The sequence below is a fragment of the Calypte anna genome, chromosome 1 (genome assembly GCF_003957555.1).
Source record: "Calypte anna isolate BGI_N300 chromosome 1, bCalAnn1_v1.p, whole genome shotgun sequence".
NCBI lineage: Eukaryota > Metazoa > Chordata > Aves > Apodiformes > Trochilidae > Calypte > Calypte anna.
Window position 1 is genome coordinate 93,343,261 of NC_044244.1, and position 19,756 is coordinate 93,363,016.

Genomic DNA, 19,756 nt, shown 5'->3' on the forward strand with positions numbered 1-19,756 from the left:
CTTTATGTATCTGTGTGCTAGGAGAAACTGGGAAAGGCAGTTTAATTGAGGAAGAAAGTTCACAACTGGGGAAGGAGATCACAAGTCTCTCTGCCCCTAGGCAGAGAGCAGCAAGCAATATCAAAGCCTAGAGCTGATCTGGCTTGTCATTCTGCCTGGGAGGGGAGTGGCAGACTGGAGAAGGAGCGCTTTAAAAGAGACCAAGGAAGTGAATCTGTGATGCCACTGTGAAGCAGCCCTTCAGCTAAAGCCAATTACTTACCCTGGCACCTGGTGACTACAAAGAAGAGCACCTCCAGGTGAAACAAAGGAGACATAAGGAGAATAGCAATGCAAAGACTTTGGCTGTTCGTTTTCAGTGCAAGTAAGTTCTAACTTTTATGTTGTGAAGGGTTGGGTAGAAGGAAACACTACAAAGTCCATCCAAATATTCCAGTGGACTTCACGTTTCTTTTTTGTTTAGCAAAAGTTCCTTAATGCTTATGATCATCCAGGATGTTTGCTGTCTCTATGCTGAATAACGTCCACACTCACAGGAATCTCGTAAATCCATGAGACAGTGTTAGGAACAGGAAAAGAATGCTATCCTTCATGAGGTCATTTTAAAAGCAGGTTTAGTGGCTCTCATTAAATACAATGTTTATTTCTGAAGAAGAAACTTTCTCAACTGGAAGTGGAAGAGTCCTTAGTTTTTATTTTCTATATAAATCTGCATGTAGCATATGCCTCCATAAGTTTAAGTCACACTGTTTATATGTACTCTGATACAGCCTGTGAGCTCTCTATATTATTTACCTTAAGGGGATGTACAACAAACGTAGTGTGACATATAAACCAGCCAGCTGGCCCTCGGCATTCATCTGACTTACCCTTTCTCATCCTGCCTTCCAGAGCCTGCAGTCTCATTGCCACTGCATTTTGACCTGTCTTGTCTTCTCATACCAATGCTTCTATACTTCTTTCAGGCTTCAAACAAAGCTATGCACATGGAAATAACTTGGGTTTATTTACCGAAACTCCTGAAAGCCTCACTTCAGCAACAGGACCCAGAAGAAGGAAATTCAAAACGTTTAACATAGTTAGAAAAAGTCAACGTGCTCCGTATGCAACAATGTGACTTGGGTCATGCCACCAATGGTAATACCATTGGTATTCATTCTCCTTCTTCATTACTCCTACTTTTCATGCTAACCAAATTATAGATGGAAATTTTTTGTAAGCAGATAGTTATTTTGGGTGAAGCTTTTCTTGCCTCTTTGGGCAGCAGTAAAATAGTAATAATTCAGTGTTAAAATACTGGCTTGTAAAAAAAATGTGGAGAACACATTATAGTGGATTCCTGCCCTGGACCAGTGCTGGCATGTCAGAGCTGCCCTGAACGAGCAGCATCAGGGTCTCAGCACAGGCTGTACATCTTTTCACTGCAATTGTGTGAATAACTGGTCCTGTGTACCTGCTGAACATAAAGCTCCTAATGGTCCTTCGGAATCAAAGAAAATACTTACTTTTAATGGAAATTTCACATTTAAGAGGTTTCCCCCCTCCCACTTTGAAATTAAATTTCATCTACAGTCTGACATAAAATTATTGAGGAATTAGAAGTCAGACCATTTCCTCGTAAGAGTGAAGTAACACATTTCCACTTCTCCCACTTTTCTCACTAGCCAAACATAGCAAGACAATTCAGAAATAATAGTTTTGCTTGATGAGAATCTCAATTTTTTCAGCATACAAATTATTCCTCTAATTTTTTCCAGCTGCATTAATTGTCCTCCATTCTGTTTTCTCTACTCAGTAAGGAATGTGAAAGTAGGCAAGTCACTTTGATTTTCTTCTTCCTTTGTACAAGTACAAACATTTAAGTTAAACAGAGGGAGTAAAAATGTTCTCAACTTCTTAAAATATTAGTAACAGCAAAATAAAGGTAAGTCTAAGGCTTAAATCTAGGTAACACCATCCCTCTAGAACTATATAGGCTATTACTCCTCTCTCCTTTTCTGAAGTTGTTTCAGAATTAGCCATCTCCTACCCCCAGCTGTACTTCAGAAAAATTCTGTTTTTTTCAGAAAAAAACCATCCCCTGAAGTTTACACACCAATTTTTAGACATACTGAGTATGACTAGCTGGCTGTTGATGACTTTGTGAAGTGTAATGAGCTGAGAAAAGGAAAAAAAATTGGCGTGAGTAAACTGCATCTCATAAAGAAACTGTGTAGCTCCCCCAAGAGCCAGAAGGAGCCCTAGCAAGGGAGAAATAGGAGCCCAAAAGAGATGTGGGTAAAAAATGGGAGAGCATCAGAAGCAGCTGGGATATTAGGATAGCAGGAACAGATGAATAAGCAGTCTTGCTTGTTAGGTGTCTGTGTCTCCTATACATGGTGTTTGGTTCAGTTGTTCCTTAACTCTGCACTCAAGGCATGTTTGGAAAAAAGAAAATCTCATTTATTGTAGTATATGAGTCATCCAGTTGGAGGAAGGAAAAGCACTTTTGGGGGTGAAGCCTTAGGGCTGGGCAGTCTCCTCTCTGCCTTAGGGCTGAGTTAGTGACCTGTCAGTGAACCAAAGCCTGGTAGAACCAGTTTCTAAGTGACAAAAGCACAGAAAATGGGGTGTGCTAAGTGTCCTAGAAGAGATGGTGGCACTTTTAAACTAAATGCTGGAAAACTTTTCCATCCAGTCATGACAGACCAAGAGAAAGCTTTCCTAAATGTCTCTCATATAGAGGAACAACTTAAAAACACAAGTCAGAAAGAGCCCTAGGGCTAGGCAAACATGGCCTTTGTACTGGGTGCTCTAGGGCTGGGAAAGAACTGGGAGTGGCTGCAATAAAACCATGCTAGAAATATAGAAATATAGTTTACCCTGCTGGCTTCATTCTTATGGGTGTCAGCAGCTGTAAATTAATTAATCCCTGAGAGAACAGAATCCACCACAACCATGTCACAGAGGAAGAGACTAAAATGCATGCACAAACTGTACAAGACCACAGAACAACTTTGTGATGGGATGGGGAACACAGAAAGGTGTGAATTTCATTTAGAAGCATCCTGCCCTAGTCATGTGGCTGCCTCTCCTCACCCAGGGTACTAACAAGCTCAGAAGGCAGTCTTCATACTCTTGCTGAAAATGTCTAAAGCTGCTTCTGAAGACAGCTATGGAAGGGAGTAAATCCCTGCCTGCATGCAAGGAAAAAACAGTGTAATGAAGGGAAAGATTTGGCTGCTGTGAAAATTTCCATCATACTCCTCTCATAGAGGCAAGATGCAGCAGTACAGGCCATTTCTAAGAAGAGACTTGGAGGACCATTTGCTATGGGCAACAGACTGGATCTGAGATGCTGTAACAGAATTTTTTACCTCTGCTGAGGGGGAGCAGATCTCCATGCCAACTGTCTGATCTTAACCTGTGGAAGTACCTGAATTGCTACCAGCAGGTTCCCAGTACTATGACTACAAAACCTTTTGGGTCCCTATGCTGTTATTTTCTTGGAGTCACTATCATTCATTGCTCTTACAGTCAATCATCTGGTTGCACTCAACTTGGCAACAGCTTACACTCACTGACCTAATGCATGTGACTCTGGTCTTTTCCTGACTAAATAAGCATGTATTCACAATCCATTTGCAACTCAAGGTGGAAACTAAATGCAGTTTGTTCTCCACTTTGCACATTACATTTCCTTATGGATCTAATCTGGACTGAGATATGGCAGGAAGAGAACCCAAACCTTGCTAGATGGCAACTTTTCTGTAAAAGTTCCCAAGGGAACACTTACTCAACCTGGTTCTTCCAGAAACAAACCTTTACCACCACACACATGGTGCTCCTCTCAGGATGAGCATATATTTCTGTCTTTCTCCACTCTCCTCCATACTGAACCACGTTTGTCATGGCTATGGGAGTGCCTCTGAGCTGCACTCCCTTTCTTGTCTCCATGCACTCTTCAGCAGGTTTCAGACTTAAAATGATTTAGTCTGGTGTCATTAAAAAAACATTAACAAACAAACTGTAAGGACAATGCAGGTGTTTTTAAACATAGGCTGCCACAGGCATGAAGGTCATCTGGGAAAGGACAGAGGTAAAACTCCTGCCCAATTCTGAGAATAACTAAAACCTGCCACTAGCTAATGCATAGGTATGATGAATTAAGCATCAATCAAACGGAACACAGTGTACAAGAAACACAGAGGGATTTCTGTTTTATTAAACCCTCAGCTATTCCTATGCTCCACAGGCAGGAGCTACATTTCCTCTTGGGGAAAGAGGACTACCACCCTGCTAATCTTTAAAATCCAATAGATACTCTTCTCTTGTTTCTTTCAAGCTCTTTTTGCTTTTCTAGATGTTTCTCTTTTCAGGGAATTACATTAACAAGTTTTGATTCCCCAGCACAAAATGTCACTTCTCTATGGACTTGGATTGAGTCAAGTTACTTGTCAGCTTCCCTCATCCCTGAAATTTCACAGTATCAATTTGTTACTTTAGCCTGAATCCTTAAGACTGCTGATACACTTGTATTATCAGTTTATCTGTCTCCCTGTGTACATTTAGAACTGTCAATGGATGCCAGTCACACTGAAAGAGGACTCAGAAAAAAACCCACATATCTTTATAAACTTAATGGCAATGTATGTCCAGGTAAAGAAGAGGGAAGCAAGGAATAGAAAGCAGAGTTTAGCTGTTAGCCATCCTGTGCAGCAGTTTCCTATAGTCAATCAGCCGTAGCATGCATCACCTCTTGCGCAGAATGCCAGGGATGACAGAGAGGATGTGGGGTTATTGTGGCATGTGAGAAAGCCAAAGACACAAAACATGGAATCCTGATGTCATTAATTTTGCTGACTGCAGAATTTATTCTCTTCCTAGTTCTGTCAACTGCTCATGCTCTCACCGTGGAAGCACCTGTCAAGGAAACAAAGGTGGCACGAGGGAACAACGTAACCCTCCACTGTTATTTTAAAACTGATGTTGCCGTTACCTCAGGAGACCTTGTTGTCTGGAGAAAAATCAATAGCCCGGTAAATCAAGTTGCATAAAAAGAAACATAACACAGGGCATTCAAGAGGGGGTTGGGAGGAGAGACGGAAGCAGGAAAGAAGAAAAACATTCCTTCAAGACTTTCTTCCATCTCAGAACTATACAAACAGAAGCTCTGATTCTGGATATAATTTATCCCAGACCTATTGCATGATACTAGGCAAGTCCCCATCCTACTTTCTCTCCCCTGTTCTTCTATCAGTCTACTGAGGATACATCACTGGATGTGCTGTGGGTTTACATCTACTAACATCTGTAAAATACTCAGATACTGTTTAAAAAGATTTGTATATTTTAAGTGTATATACATTTACATATATATACATCCCATTGATAATATTTAAAAAGTTTAAAGTTGACTATGACAGCACATGGAGAAATTCTTGAGGTCTTCTACATTCACATGAGTATTTGAAGGTAGGGAGACCTTTTAAGTTCTCCTTGACTTCTTAGAAATTAGAAATACTCCTCACAGTAACTGCCAAGGGTTTCTTCTCTGACAGTCCCTGCTGGAAGAAAGCCAGGGAATTTGTGTATTCATATGTGAATTTGATTGACATATGGACCTCAGACAAATCTTAGGGTGTCTTGGCATGGAGAGGACAGATGAATAAGCCCCAGCAAAATCTGCTATCTCTGAATTCAGATAATGTGGGAGAAGGGAATTCCAAACAGAAACCCAGAACATTTTTAGTTTCTATGTGCTTGGGGTTTTGGAAAAATAAGGTAGCTTAAGGCCCTCTTTTGCAAGCTGCTCTAAGAGCGGGCTAATCCATTGAGTTAGGTTGTAGACTCATACAGCAGAAACTAAGTGATCACTTTCCCTCCCTCTATCAGGATGATGCTGTGACTAGGTATTTTGATGGATTTGTACAGTATGGCAAGGGCTATGAAAACCGTTTACAGTTTAGTGGTGACGTAGACAAAGGGAACATCAGTATCACCATCAACGCAGCCACCATGGAAGACAACGGGACATACGCCTGCAGCGTCCGTCTTCGGAATGACTACCCCAGACAGACTGCAATCCTGTCTCTTTTAGTCCTTGGTAAGCATAATGGAGACAACACCAGACCTGTCAGATAAAACACCATCCTTCCTCTAACATCCACACTGGTTTATACAACAGATTTTGTTACAAAAAAAACCCCCAAAACAACCTTCTAAGAGAGCATCACACACAATGCCATCTTTGGTTTTTTCCTACTACTATGAAAGAAGGGTGGAAGGTTTAGAGTACCCAACTCTCTTAATACCTGACTGTACAAAATAGTCTTTAGGGTTATACAGATCACTTACTTAATAACCTCTGCCTCATTACAAGGCATTCCTCATCCCCCCTGTGGCTTATCTTACTCCAGTTATCAAGGGGGGAGTTACCCAACTCTATTAGAGGTACCTCAAAAAGCATGTCACAATTTCTTCTTGGCTGACCAGTCCCAAGAAGGGTAAACCAAATTGCAGACAAAATCCAGTTCCTTTGAAAAAAAGGTGGTTCATACAAGACCTGTTTGACAAGAATAAAGACTGCAGGTGCAGAAGATGGATTGAAACAAAAAACCCTACTTCTGACTAATTAAGTTCCTTCCTTTTTTCTTCTTTCAGTTGCACCATCTAAACCAGAATGTAAGATTCACGGCACAGCAGAATACGGACAGACAATCAATCTGACCTGTATTTCCCATGAGGGCTCCCCAAAGCCCAGCTATACCTGGCAAAGCTTCAATGTACAAAATGAGCCCCGTCCTCTGGAAACAACAGAAGGTATGGGTTATACAAAGACCTCAAGTTTTTGAGCTTTCTCTAGATCCAGGTTGGAAACATTTTGAACTGCAAATACAAAACCACATTTAAGGCTTTTTCTAGGAAGTTCCCTAACTAGGATTTTGAAAAGTTGTTCTTTAGATACAAGACACACTCATTAGTAACTCAGCAGAGGGAAAAGGACTGTTACCTGAACTAACAAAATAAGATTTTCACTTAAGTTCTCACCTGACAAGAAACTGACTCATTCTGGAAGCAGCCAGAAAGAACTGCTTGTTTGCTGAACACAAGGAGGTGCTCATAAGGAATGACACCGAAGTTTCCAACTGGTGCATCTTCACAGCCCAGCTTGCTCCACAACAACCAGATCACTTGCTGTGGTGAAGGCAATCAACAGTTGGCTTTGGAATCATAGAACGGTTTGGGTTGGAAGGGACCTTAAAAATCATCTAGTTCCAACACCCCTGCACAGTCAGGGACATAACCCACTAGACAAGGTTGCTCAGTGCCAGTGTCACACCACTCTCAGAGTCAAGAATTTTTTATGTCTAAACTAAATATACCCCTTTCCAGTTTAAAGCTTATACCGCCTGTCCTATGGCTACATGCCTTCTTAAACTGTCCCTCCCCAGCTTTCGTGTAGGCCCCTATCAAGGAAGAATGCTATAAGGTCTCCCAGGAACCTTCTCTAGGCTGGACAACCCCAACTCTTTCAGCCTTTCTTCATAGGACAGTGCCCCAGCCTTCTGATCATCTTCATGGCCCTCCTCTGAACTCACTCCAACAGCTCTATGTCCTTCATGTGTTGGGGACTACACATGGGGACCTGGACGCAGTACTCAAGTGGGATCTCGTGAGAGCACAGTAGAGGGGGAGAATCACTTCCCTTGAGCTGCTGGCCACACTTCATTTGATGCAGCCCAGGATATGGTTGGCTCTTTGGGCTGCAAGCACACACTGCTGGCTGATGTTGAGCTTCTCATCAACCAACACTCCAAAGGCCATTCCATCACAACTACTGACAATTGAAGCTATTTTCCTTCCAGAGACTTGTTCTTAACCTGTAGCAAGTTATCAGAAAGGGTTATACTACTCCTGCTTTGAGCACGAAAGGGGCTTCTGATTCTTTAAGACAGTCACACAGGCCCTAATTAGTTTCAAGTCAGAATCTGGGAAGAAAAAAACCCAAATAGAACAGTATCTGATTTTCTGTGACAGGATATTTTGTAAAAGCATTCATACAGAAACAAGGGTTTAATACCATTTAAAGCGTAGAGTGATGGAGGACTCAGATTTATTCCTTTAAACAACTTTATTTCCTCCTGGTATATTCAGCTCCAGAAAAACTGAGTATCTGAACATTTTGTTTGTTTGTTTTTTGTTTTTGTGTTTGGTGTTTTTTTTTTTTTGTTAAAGCTACTGTAGCATTGCCAAAGAGGTAAACTAACTATAAGCAGACTCAATAGGATATTCAACACACATTCACTGATTGTTGTGTGAATGATGCAAAAGTTGAAATGTCACCAGGGACATTTGACTGTCCACTAAGTGGTGCCAGCGCGTCACACACAGCCCTGAACATCCCAGGATTTCTCACTTCATAACAGCAGATGCTGCTGCTTCTGACATCAACCTGTCCTTCACTGAGGCAGAAAACTCTCCTGAACCATTTCAACCTTATATCTATTTTCATCAGAGCACAGATGCCCAGTTGATGTACTGACTGTCCCCTTCTACATCAGCCTGGCTGGGTACCCTACTGTCACAACAAGCAATTTTTCTTTCTCTGCTAAGCAAGTCCCAGTGCTGCAGAGCATGTAGAATCCCCTCAGAAGCCACTCCAAAATTGATAGTATCTGACCTGCATTTTTCTCAAATTGATTCGTTGGTCAAGTACTTTTGATTTAAAATAGGAGGATCTGCAGCCAAGTAATAGACTAACTTTGAGAGCTATAAACACCACACTACAAGAAGAAAAAAAAAAAATCATGCTATTTTACTATCTGGCGCTAGGCGCCAGCAGAGACTACACAGAATCTCAGTCCCACGAGCAGACTGGAAAGAACTAAGATCACAGGGAAACTAAAACAGGCAAGTCACTGAAAAATATTCAGAGCCTTTTGCTTTTAAAGCAGGAATATCGACCTTTAGTGGTAGATTGCAAGCAAAAAGCATGGACTAGGAGATGTAACAACAAAAACTGTTTTAAGCAGACAGCTAAGCTTTTAGTACATCATTCTGAGCTTCAGTGAATTAAACAGAAAATATCAGTACCATAGCAATGCAATGTCACTGCTTTTCTTTTTCTACATTTTCACAGCCTGCATGGGCCCTCCAGGTCTAGAAAGCTATTTCCCCCACTGCTACACGGTTCAGGTGTGAAATCCTAAGAGATGGAGGGCAGAAGAGCATTTTGTTGTTTTACAATTAAATCCATCAGATGGCCATTTCTCAAAGACTGATGCTGGTTTGGGCCATGTTGTATTTCTCAACAAAATCCAATGCAAAACAAGCTTTCACTAAGCATGCATATTTCTTTACCCTCCACCTACAATTTTCTTTCTAAAAGGAATGTTCAGATGCCACATTCCCTGTAATCAAAACAGCACACTTCCGTTTGTCCTCCCACAAATCACACAAAAAACTAGGCACTGGCATGGCAACTCCCGAGTGAGACAGAGCAATCCATCAGCCTTAATAACCCCTCATCACTCCCAACACCCTGGGACAGAACCAAAGGGCTGCTGTCCCCACTTCCTTCTCTGCTTTAATTCTTATCTGTTTTTTTGAACTGGATTTGTCTTCCAACAGGGGGACAAATAACTCTGAAGAACATCTCAGCAGACACCACTGGCTTTTACATCTGCACTTCAACAAATATAGTGGGAAAGGAACTTTGCAACATGACAGTCACCGTTGTGCCACGTAAGAGATGGGGTTATTTACTAAAAGAGTAGTATCAGAGTCCAACCATCAGAGAATGTATCAGAGAAAGTACCCTAGCCATGTGGCAAAGCAGGCAATGCAGACAGAAGTATAAAATTCTGCTCTGTTTCCAAAAAATAGGACACTTACTTACCTTTAAGTCAGATTCTCTGCCTTGGTTTACATGGCCATAGAGCACTTACTTCCAGGGTTAGTCCACAGATGACAAAAAAACGTACAATGAGATAGGCCTGAGCTCTCAGCATCTAAAACTGAACTGTACCAACAAAGTACATCAGCTGTTCAGGTCCAGAGGCTCCTCCCTATCACTATCTAATTACTCCTGCAGACTTATCACCTGCTCAGGACAAAATTGATTGCAGTTGCTGTAGTCAAATAAATGTCTCCCACTCAGTCTGGATGCAGTAGAAGATCTGACGTCTGGTAACTGCATCTGGTATCATTCTCACTGCAAAGGGGTTAATTCTTTTTCTCCTGTATAGCATCCCTGAACATAGCTCTTTATGCTGGCATCATCGGTGGAGCTGTTGCTGCACTTATTGTTATTGGTATCTTAGCCTATTGCTGCTGCTGTCGGGAGGACAAGAACAAGAACTATGAGATGACGTAAGTACCTTTCTCCAGAAAAGTCAACAGAACATAAGAAGAGTTTATGTTCTCCCTCCAGCATCAACATACTGAGTGGAAAGCATGTGAGAAAAAAGAAATCAAGGAAACTGTGCACTGCTTTCTTATTTCAGTTTCCACCCTAGTGGCTCCTATCTCTTCCATGGAACATGCCCAGTATTACCAGACACCTTTGTGGTCTCTAGAGTACAATGGAAACATTCAAACCTTGGTACTGAATTAGCAAGCCTAATTAAGTCAAGCATGCACAGCTAGTTGATAAGAAAAGCCCAGACTGTTTCTCATTTCTCTGAGTTCTTACAGCTGTTTCCATCCTTGCTAGCCTAAATCACCATGAGGCTCTGCATTTAGAATTACCACCTTTCATTTCTGTCAAACCTTTTCTTCATTTTCATGATGAAAACAGACCACTGGAAGAGAAGTGGGATGAGGAAAGATACAGCAGTTACCTTTTCTCTACATATATGCTACAGAAACACAAAATTAGATCACATGTCTCTTGCAGAACCAGCAAGACTTAATTGATGGAATTCAGTTTGGTACACTTCCAGGTCAGGTTACAACAGTCTAAAACCACTCTAACACAAAACGACTTAAGGAAAATTTCTAGCTTGTTTCAATTAACATCTTCACTCCTGAACAATGTTTTAGGGAGCAAGAAGACAGAAATGAACCCTCTTTGGAGACGCCTACAGGAAATCTGAGAGCAGAAGAGGATGTTGAACATGTATGAACCATGAAGCCATCTCCATGTTTTACTGAGGCACAGACACCACTGTAGAAATCAATCCATTTTTCTTACTACAGGAAGGTTTTTTGAATAACAAAATGAAAGCTAATGGCTCTGCTTTCAAGTTCTGGAAGACAATAATCTTGTTTCCCTGGAAAGAAGTGCTTAAGATACAAAGACTGCTAATACATAACCTCATAGCAGAAAAACACACATGAAGCACTGTTTTACCCAATCATCCAAAACTAACCACTCTTCTAGACTTCCCACTTTCTGAAAAAATAAGCCAACCAAGTCAATTTGGAGAAAAGAGTTGTGCTGTATCCCCAGATTCGCAGAAGGTCTCAAGGTCAGCAACTGCAAGTTATCTAGGAATGGTGGTCTTGTTTATGGTGGTAAGAAACAAAGGCTTGCAGCATTGTCCAATATAGAAATTATTTTAAGCAGACCAAAGCAAGCTGATTTTCAAGGACATTCTATTAAGTGTGTTTTTTGTATATATTTTACATGCAGATATAAATAAAAATATGGAAAAAATTCAGATGACCAGTGAAAGGCCCCTGTTTGAAGCAATAAACAGTGTATGCTAATATAACAGATAAAGTAAGAAACTAGATAGATTTGTAATTGACAGCTGGTAAGAGCAGTCTAATGGCCTATATAATAACTACTTAGCAACTAGTGACAGAACAAGAAGGAATGGATTCAGGCTGCAACTGGGTAGGTTTAGACTGGACATTAGGAAAAAATTTTTCTCAGAGAGAGTGGTCAGACACTAGAATAGGCTGCACAGGGAGGTGGTTGAGTCACCATCCCTGGACGTGTTTGAGGGTCATTTAGGTGTGGTCTTGGGGATATGGTTAAGGGGAGAACTTTGCAGAGTAGGGATGATGGTTGGACTCAATGACCCCAAGGGTCTTTTCCAACCTGAAAGGTTCTATGATTCTATATACAGTCAAGATTCCTGAACTTACAAGTTCCAGCTCAGAGTTCCTAAATAATTATTTTCATAATCTTCATTACATTATCCTTTCCTCCTGCCTGTTGCACAGGCAAGTCGGACATAATCCATTGCTTCTACTGCTGCTTCTGAAAAATGACAGTGTGAGAGCATGTACACAACAAGTAAATTTTTAAATAAAATAGAGAAAAAAGGAAACAAAAAGGAGGAAAAGGAGAAAAAGGAAGAAAAGTACCATTTTATCCAAAATCATAGCTATTTAAACAGAAGCACTGTATGTGTAAAATGCAAACAAATGTCAAGAATTCCCATCACTAGCATCTTATCTTTGGAAGAGAATGGACAGTCTGTGTTTGTCTAAAAGACTCAATACAGAAATCAAGTTAATTAAGAGCTGTTTGGCGGTGTTGCTTCTTAGTAATAATAAAAACAGACATGTTTGATAAATGACTTAAACTACAATATTTATCCTTTCAAAGTTCTATACTGCAACTTTGACTTCAGGAGTTTCAGAAGCTCCCACATACCCTTTTTTCCCAAGTAGTTACTTTTAAACCTGTAACAAAATCTAAAATATAACTTCACAACTTTAAAGAAGAACCAGCAATCCTCCTACACATGGGCAGTGTTTTCTAGATTTTGACCTACACAAATTAGACTACCAGAATTGTTATTCTGGCTTGCTTTCTCGCTGCTTTTGTTTTACATAGTACTTCAAACATAGTTATTCCCTTGTACTAGTAACAACCAAAAAGAACAACAGTCAGTTTTTTTACAAAGTACATACAAACCCAAATCTCTCTGGCAATGAATAATCTTCAGTGCAGCTCTGGACCTGTACTTGTGCTTAGTTTTGATGAATAACCAAGCATTGCAAAAATGGATGATTAAAAAAGAATATTGCACACAGACACTGAAAGCAGATTAAAAAAAGGTGCATAGCTCAGAATCAGTAATACAAAGAATAAATATGCATTTATTCTCTTTTGCAAGACACAAGTATAGTAGGAATTAACTAATTAGCAGTGTAACAAGTTCTAACTGTGAAACAAAAGTTGCTTCTTTTATGAGTTTTACAGACATTAGTCAGCATTTGGATGTTCCATCACAAACACCTGTAACCCTGGGGCTGAAGAAGGCTTCTGCTGAGGGAAAATAGAGTGGATTTTCACTGAGGATCTTAGCAAAAGGACTTGACAACTATCAGAAATATTTATGGCCAGAAACTGGCTCCAACCTCTAAACCATTTACTCCATACTCCTCATTCTTAGGACACATGAAATATGTGAAATTTAATTGCTACTTGTCAGATTAAGTCTTGAAGTAAGGTTTGCACATGGCTCATTTTACAATGTAAATAAAAATGTAGATTAGCAAATCTACACTAAGTTGTCTGAAAAAAACAGACAAAATAGAGAAGAAATTACACTCCAAAACATTAATTCAGTTTTCTGTAAGCAAGTTCCATAAGCACTAGCAGAGAAAAAGAGAAAGTAAAACTTGACAACCACTAAAGCAAAACTACTTACGTTTTGCAATGCTAAGCTTAGTTCTGCACTGGGAAATAAATGAAGTGACAGAAGACAGATAAACAGCTGAGATATATCACCACTGCTTATATATTTTTCTTCTTTTTAAATGAGACTAAAACTTTGTAAGTTATGTATTTTTCAGAATGCTACATGTGATTTTACTCAGCCAATTTGTTGAAACTCAGTCAGCCACAAATACACTTACTCAAATTCTTAGCTTACTCCAAGGTTTTCCTGTAACTGAATTAATCACTTGTGCATCTTGTGTTTTTTGAAACAGAAATAATTCCAAGAGCCTGTAGTGCACCCACAACTTTAAATAAAATTAAGGAAGCACTAATGTATTTGGGGGGAAGATGAGGAAGGCTAGCAGTACTTAACTAATTTAAAAGAATATATGTATGTATACCCAATCTCAATATTCACTTCCCTCAAAAGACAGGACATAGGCAGAAAATGAATGACCAGGCAGAAAAGTGAACTCCTTACTTTACCCTATACACAGCCTGTAGTAAATTACTGTTTAGTTATGTTCAATTTTCACATGGAATAATATGCACATATAAGCTTTATTCATCTAGGAAGAAACAGAACACAAGCATTCAAGCCCTCACCAAACCATTTTCCCATCTGCAGGTCTGCTGAGATCTGTTACCCCAAGTGGAATAACAACTACAGTAAAATTTTGCTATGTCATTGCTTGACAAGATTTGTTTTGGTACACATATCAAAAGGTTTTTTTAAAACTACCCAGTGTTCCTTCTGACCCTACCTCAGCAACCTGCAGCAGGCCATTTACTCTATAATGAAACATGAAGGCAGCAAAGAATTCCACTTCATCAGTCTAGCAGCCCAGTGAAAAGTAGGCAGGACAGAAATCTTGCACACAATTTGAAAAATTGGCTCACCCTGCACTGCTCAAAGCAATTACATTAACAAGGACTGTACTACATTTCTCTCGTGTTTAAATGAGGGAAACATCTCCCCAGTACACTGCTCCTTCACTTCCCAGCTTCAAGTGTTCCCACTCACAGTAACATTTTTACTTGCTAATAACATTCTGAAGGCTTACTGGGGAAAAATATGTTCATTATTTGCTCATAATAGTAGTTATTTAAGAGTTATTCCTACCTAGGCACTTATCATTCAAGAAACTGAAAGGGCTACTGAATGTTGTAAGCAAATACCTACCATTTATGAGAGACAGACCCATGAGACAATAGTTAAATGACCTAACTGGAGACAGATCAGCACAATGCAGGAGAATCAGAGATAAAGAAGAGTCAGGATTCCCAGTGCCCCGACAAACCCTGCTAGGCAAGTATTCTCATCAACACCCTTGTTCCTATTTTACCTTCCAAATCATCTTCCATTTTTTTTCCCCCCTCCTAATTTTTGGGCTTTCTTCTTGGCAAAGTTGCTCTCCTGCCAGTCCTGGCTGTACTGTTGCAAGGTACTACTTTCCTAGGTGGAAGATTTTGCTGCTTATCCTAAGGTTCCTATTAGCCCACCCCTCCAGCCTCTTTAGATCCTTCTCTATAGCAGTCCAGCACACCTCAAGGGTATCAGTTGATCCAACTTAAGTGTTTTCTGCAGGAAAAAGTGAACTCCCTCATCTCCTCCAGGGCACTGCTGGACTTGGACACTAAAAAAGGCCATAGTATAGGCAGCTCAATTGGCACAGGCCTCCATGCAGAGTATTTTTACCCATCTGTCTGTCCACCCATCTAGACTGCAACATCTCTACTTGATACAAACACAGTGTGGGAGACCACATAGAAAAGCCTTCCACAGAAAGCATTTAGGCTGATCAGGGTCAGCCTTGAGAAATCCAGTCCCTTTCTCCTTCATACACACAAAAATGTGTTCCAAGAGGACTCACTCCACACTTTCTCCAATGAGTCCAGTGAAGCTCAGCAGTCTAGGGTTTCCTAGATGGCACTTTTGGCAGATGGATGCAATATTTACCTTCCATTGTGGTGGACTTTCCATGCTCTCTGGAACCTTTCAAAGGTAAGAGAAGAGCCTTCCCATGGCAGACAGCTTCTCAGCATCCTGAAAAAGGTGTGGTTCCTACTCCTTTTTGGCCCTATAGACTTACACAGGTAAAGATCTCCCAACTGTTGACTCCAACTTCAGGCACTCCTAATGTTCTTCTTCCTGAGCCCTTCCTAGTATTGAGATCTGAGAGACCTTAGAACTGAAACAAAGGACTAAGCACTAAGACTAGAGTGCAGCCATGAGTTGCCTGTAAAGACAAGGCCATCTCCTGAGATATCTACCTGCATTCCTGGATTGTACCTGCATTTGGAAGACACTGCTGTTAATGAACTCCATTATTCTTCAGAGCTTTATTCCCTCCTGGAATTCCACCCCTACTTTCTCCTGCATAACCCCCGGGGTCTGCTCTCACTGCCTTCCTCACTGAACTCAGCATTTCGAAAAGTACTTCTGGTATTACACAGGCATAAAAGCTGTCACTGCTTATTACACGATTCAGGATAGCACACGATTCAGAACTGATCAGACAGACAAGAGTTAATTATCTCACAATTCCTGTTGCTAGAGTAACAGCACTACTTTTCTATTTATTTGTATCATCTGTTCCAGGAAAGACACTGAGGCAGTATTCTATCTGAAGTTCACAGTACAATGAACAAACCATTATGATTAATTCTGGATGTGTTAGAACTAGTACTAAATTTATTATAGCCCAACATAAGGGAATTGGGAACTTCTCTCTCCTTCCTTTCACCTGTTCACTAGGGAGTGAGGGAAATTATTTTTAAATGGTAAATTAGAGAAGCTTGTGGGAGCTTCTAAGACAGACTCAAGGAAAAGTGAGGGAACCGAGACAATACAGGATTAGACTAATGGAATCATTTGCTGGTTTCCTCATTTTACTGAATCATTACAATAAAAACCACCTAGCAGCTCATTCTAGAGTGGAAGTGAGAGATGATAATCCTGCAGAAGGCACCAAGAGGGCAGAAACTGGGTAGCAAACTTGTTATTACCTTGCCTCACTCTGTCATTTACACTCTGTACATTTACTCTGTCATATGGAAAGATCTTAAAAGCCTTTGCAATCAGCTGCATATAGCTCTATCAACTGAAACCTAAAAACTAATTTTTACACATATACTTGAGTGTTAAATTTTTTAAAAAGTTTGAAATTCTTACTAGGGGAAGGGATTAGCACTTTTTAATTCAACTAACAGCTCAAAAAACCACAGTACCTCTGAATTAATTATGCAGGTTTTAAAAAAGATATTTGCAGAAAACCACAGATATTTTGGCAGGAAATCCAGACAGGGCTTCCTTGAATACACGCTCTTTTCAGTCACCCAACAAATTTTTATTCGGAAGAATCTGACCTGCACAATACCACTTGACTGTCATGGCTCAAGACCCAGAGTCCCTGAAATGGGAGCAAGTTTTCTACTTGGGTTCAAGTCCAGGTGGGCCTCATCCTAGGTAGCTGACAAAGAACACATTCAGTGAAACAAGTATCAGCTGTGCCATTTGGATCACAGCACTGCTTCCCCCACCCAGTTCAACATGCCCTCAGACAGCAAAAACTAACACCTAATATTGGACAGACCCTCCATGCAGAAAATTCCTGCCTTCCTTCTGCCTTCTAAGATGTTGATGACTGACATACTGCTAAAGATGTAATAAAGATCAATCTTACTTTGGATACAGCAAACACTCTCCTCCAAGATAAACAGGAAACAAGCAGAGGTTGAACAAAGAGCTCCTGACAAAACTGAGACATAAAAAGGAAACATATAGGAGATAGAAGCAGGAACAAGTGATCTAGAAGAAATATAGAGACGCTGAGAGTGTGAAGGTATAGGGTTGGGAAAGGTAAAGCCCACCCAGAGCTAAATGTGGTGAAAGACATGAGGGGCAACAAAAACTTCTGTAGGTATATTGGAATGAGAAAGAGGACATGATCACAAAGGACAAGGAGAAGGTTGAGAACTAAATGCCTTCTTCACCTTGACCTTTACTGGTAAGATCAGCCTTCAAAACAAATTTCAAATTAAATTAAAGATATTAAACCCTGGTATTACTTTATCTACAGTATGTAGGTATATACCAAGAAAATTTCTGTTAAATCAGAATATAAGGTAGTGATAAGAATATTCTTAGTTGGAGCAGAGACAGCAGAACTTCCTCTGGATACCAAGTTTCTATAGTTTATTGAAAGGAGGTGGTCAGGCCAGATGTATTCAAGAAGCAGTCAAATCCATAGTTTCTACTACATACAAGCAATGTTCTAGGCTGATGTGGTGCTGTTTTACAGTGGTTGGGGAGGGGCCCCAGCCATGGCTCCTGTAAGTAGCTGCTGAAAGCTCCTCCAGCTCCAAAATGTCCATCCCCACCTCTGGCTAATGTTGAGGCCATCAGTGACAATAGATGCACCTCTGTGATTAACATGCTCAAGAAGGGGAAAGGAGCAGTGATAAAACTACCCTGATGAGAGGGAAGGAAAGAGGCACATCAGAGGCAAGAGCAATGCCTGAGCAGAGAGACCAAGGTCGGTGAGGAAGGAAAGGCAGAACGTGCCCTGAACAGCATTTTTTCCCCTACATCCCATGGTGGATGGCAGGCTGTTCCCCTGCAGCCCGTGGAGCAGATTTGGAGCAGCAGCCACGGAGAACCTTGTGCCAGGGGAGGTGACTGTTCCCAAAGTGGTCCCTGGCTATGTGGCAGCCTGAGCTTGAGCAGTTTACTCCTGAGGGACTGCACCTTCTGGGAATGACTGAAGTTGGAGAGGGTTCAAGAAGGATTTTTTTTCCCCATGGGAGGGAGCCCAGAGTGGAGTCAGGGAAGACTGAGAAGGAAGGAGTGGCAGAAAATCACCTGTGATGAACAAACCATAAACCCTACTCCCTGTCCCCTTGTGCTGCTCAGAGGAGGTAGCGATACAATGAGTGGAGTAAATATTTAAGATCTTGGTTTTGTTTTCTCTCCGCCCTGTTTTGATATGATTAATGGTAAATTTAAATTGAATTTTCCCCCAAGATGAGTCTGTTTTGTGACCATAACTGGTGAGTGGAACTCTCCTAGTCCATGTCTTGACCCATGAGGTTTTAGGTGGATTTCCTCCTTGCTATCCTGAAATGGGGGACCAGGAGTGGCCACGTGGTCCTTTGTTATCAGCCAGGCTCAAACCATGACAAGCAGTAGCTGTTTACTGCATGTGAAGGTGCTTCATTTTTCAATACCAGTTATATACTCTTCAAGTGGAATGTAGCAGAACAATGTGATCAGAGGTTAATATACTAATGTTACAGACAAGATCAAAGTTGCCACCACAGTCCATTTTGGTTTTATGACCCTCAAGACAACTGTTCTTGTAGCCAAAACTTTCAGAGAGTACTAGCACACACTTAGCATCTATTTGTTTAACAAGAACAAAAATACCTATTAACTTCCTAATGCTTATGCAAAGCCAGGATGACTTTTACCCATTACTGTCACAGGACTGAGCAAGCTACACTAATGGATGGGCAGAAAGTCACTTCTGGAAGAACACATTAGATCTCTGATTTACAAAAAGGACTCTTAAGACAGCTAAATTTGCATGGTACCTCTCCATGCATATGCAGAGAGTGTTAAGTTGGTTACTTTTTACTGTGTGGAAAGTACATGATTAAAGCCCCCAGGCTGTCTCCCTAAAATTCTGCTCAGAAGCCACTCTTTATTTTATTTACCCTTGAGAATTCTGTCATGCAAGTGGAGAGAATTTTCTACTGATTCCAACTCATTGACTGTGCATTACCAGTACCATTCCTTGCACTTAGGAGTGTGCTAAGGTTTTAAGTCACCATTTCCCTCATCTTCACTTTTCCATTAAAGAAGAGAAGCATTACTGTGCTGTGTTTATTAAGCAGGCTTTATTTTTCAATAAATCAGTTTCAAATGGCACTACAGCCAGGGATGCAGAGCTACAAAAACAGAAGAATTTTCTATCACACTTCGATAGCTGTTGAGGTCCCTCTCCATATACACAGAATAATAGTATTAAGTGGGCTATATCAAATCAGTATACTCATTCTCATTATGCAGATCTTAGCTTTCACTACAAAAAACACCATAGGTTGGCTCTTACAGTAAGACAGCCCATGTTAACAGCTCACTGCCTA

At 40.7% G+C, this 19,756-nt stretch overlaps 1 protein-coding gene across 1 annotated transcript; it reads left to right on the top strand.

Annotated features, from left to right (window-relative positions):
• The first annotated feature begins 321 nt into the window (after positions 1-321).
• On the top strand, positions 322-11,107 carry GPA33 (glycoprotein A33). The gene is made up of 7 exons (XM_008503473.2): positions 322-364; positions 4,867-5,018; positions 5,875-6,085; positions 6,643-6,801; positions 9,613-9,726; positions 10,230-10,353; positions 11,026-11,107. The coding sequence occupies exons 1-7, from the start codon at positions 331-333 to the stop codon at positions 11,105-11,107; spliced, it is 876 nt and encodes a 291-aa protein (XP_008501695.1). The 5' UTR covers positions 322-330.
• Positions 11,108-19,756: the final 8,649 nt, after the last annotated feature.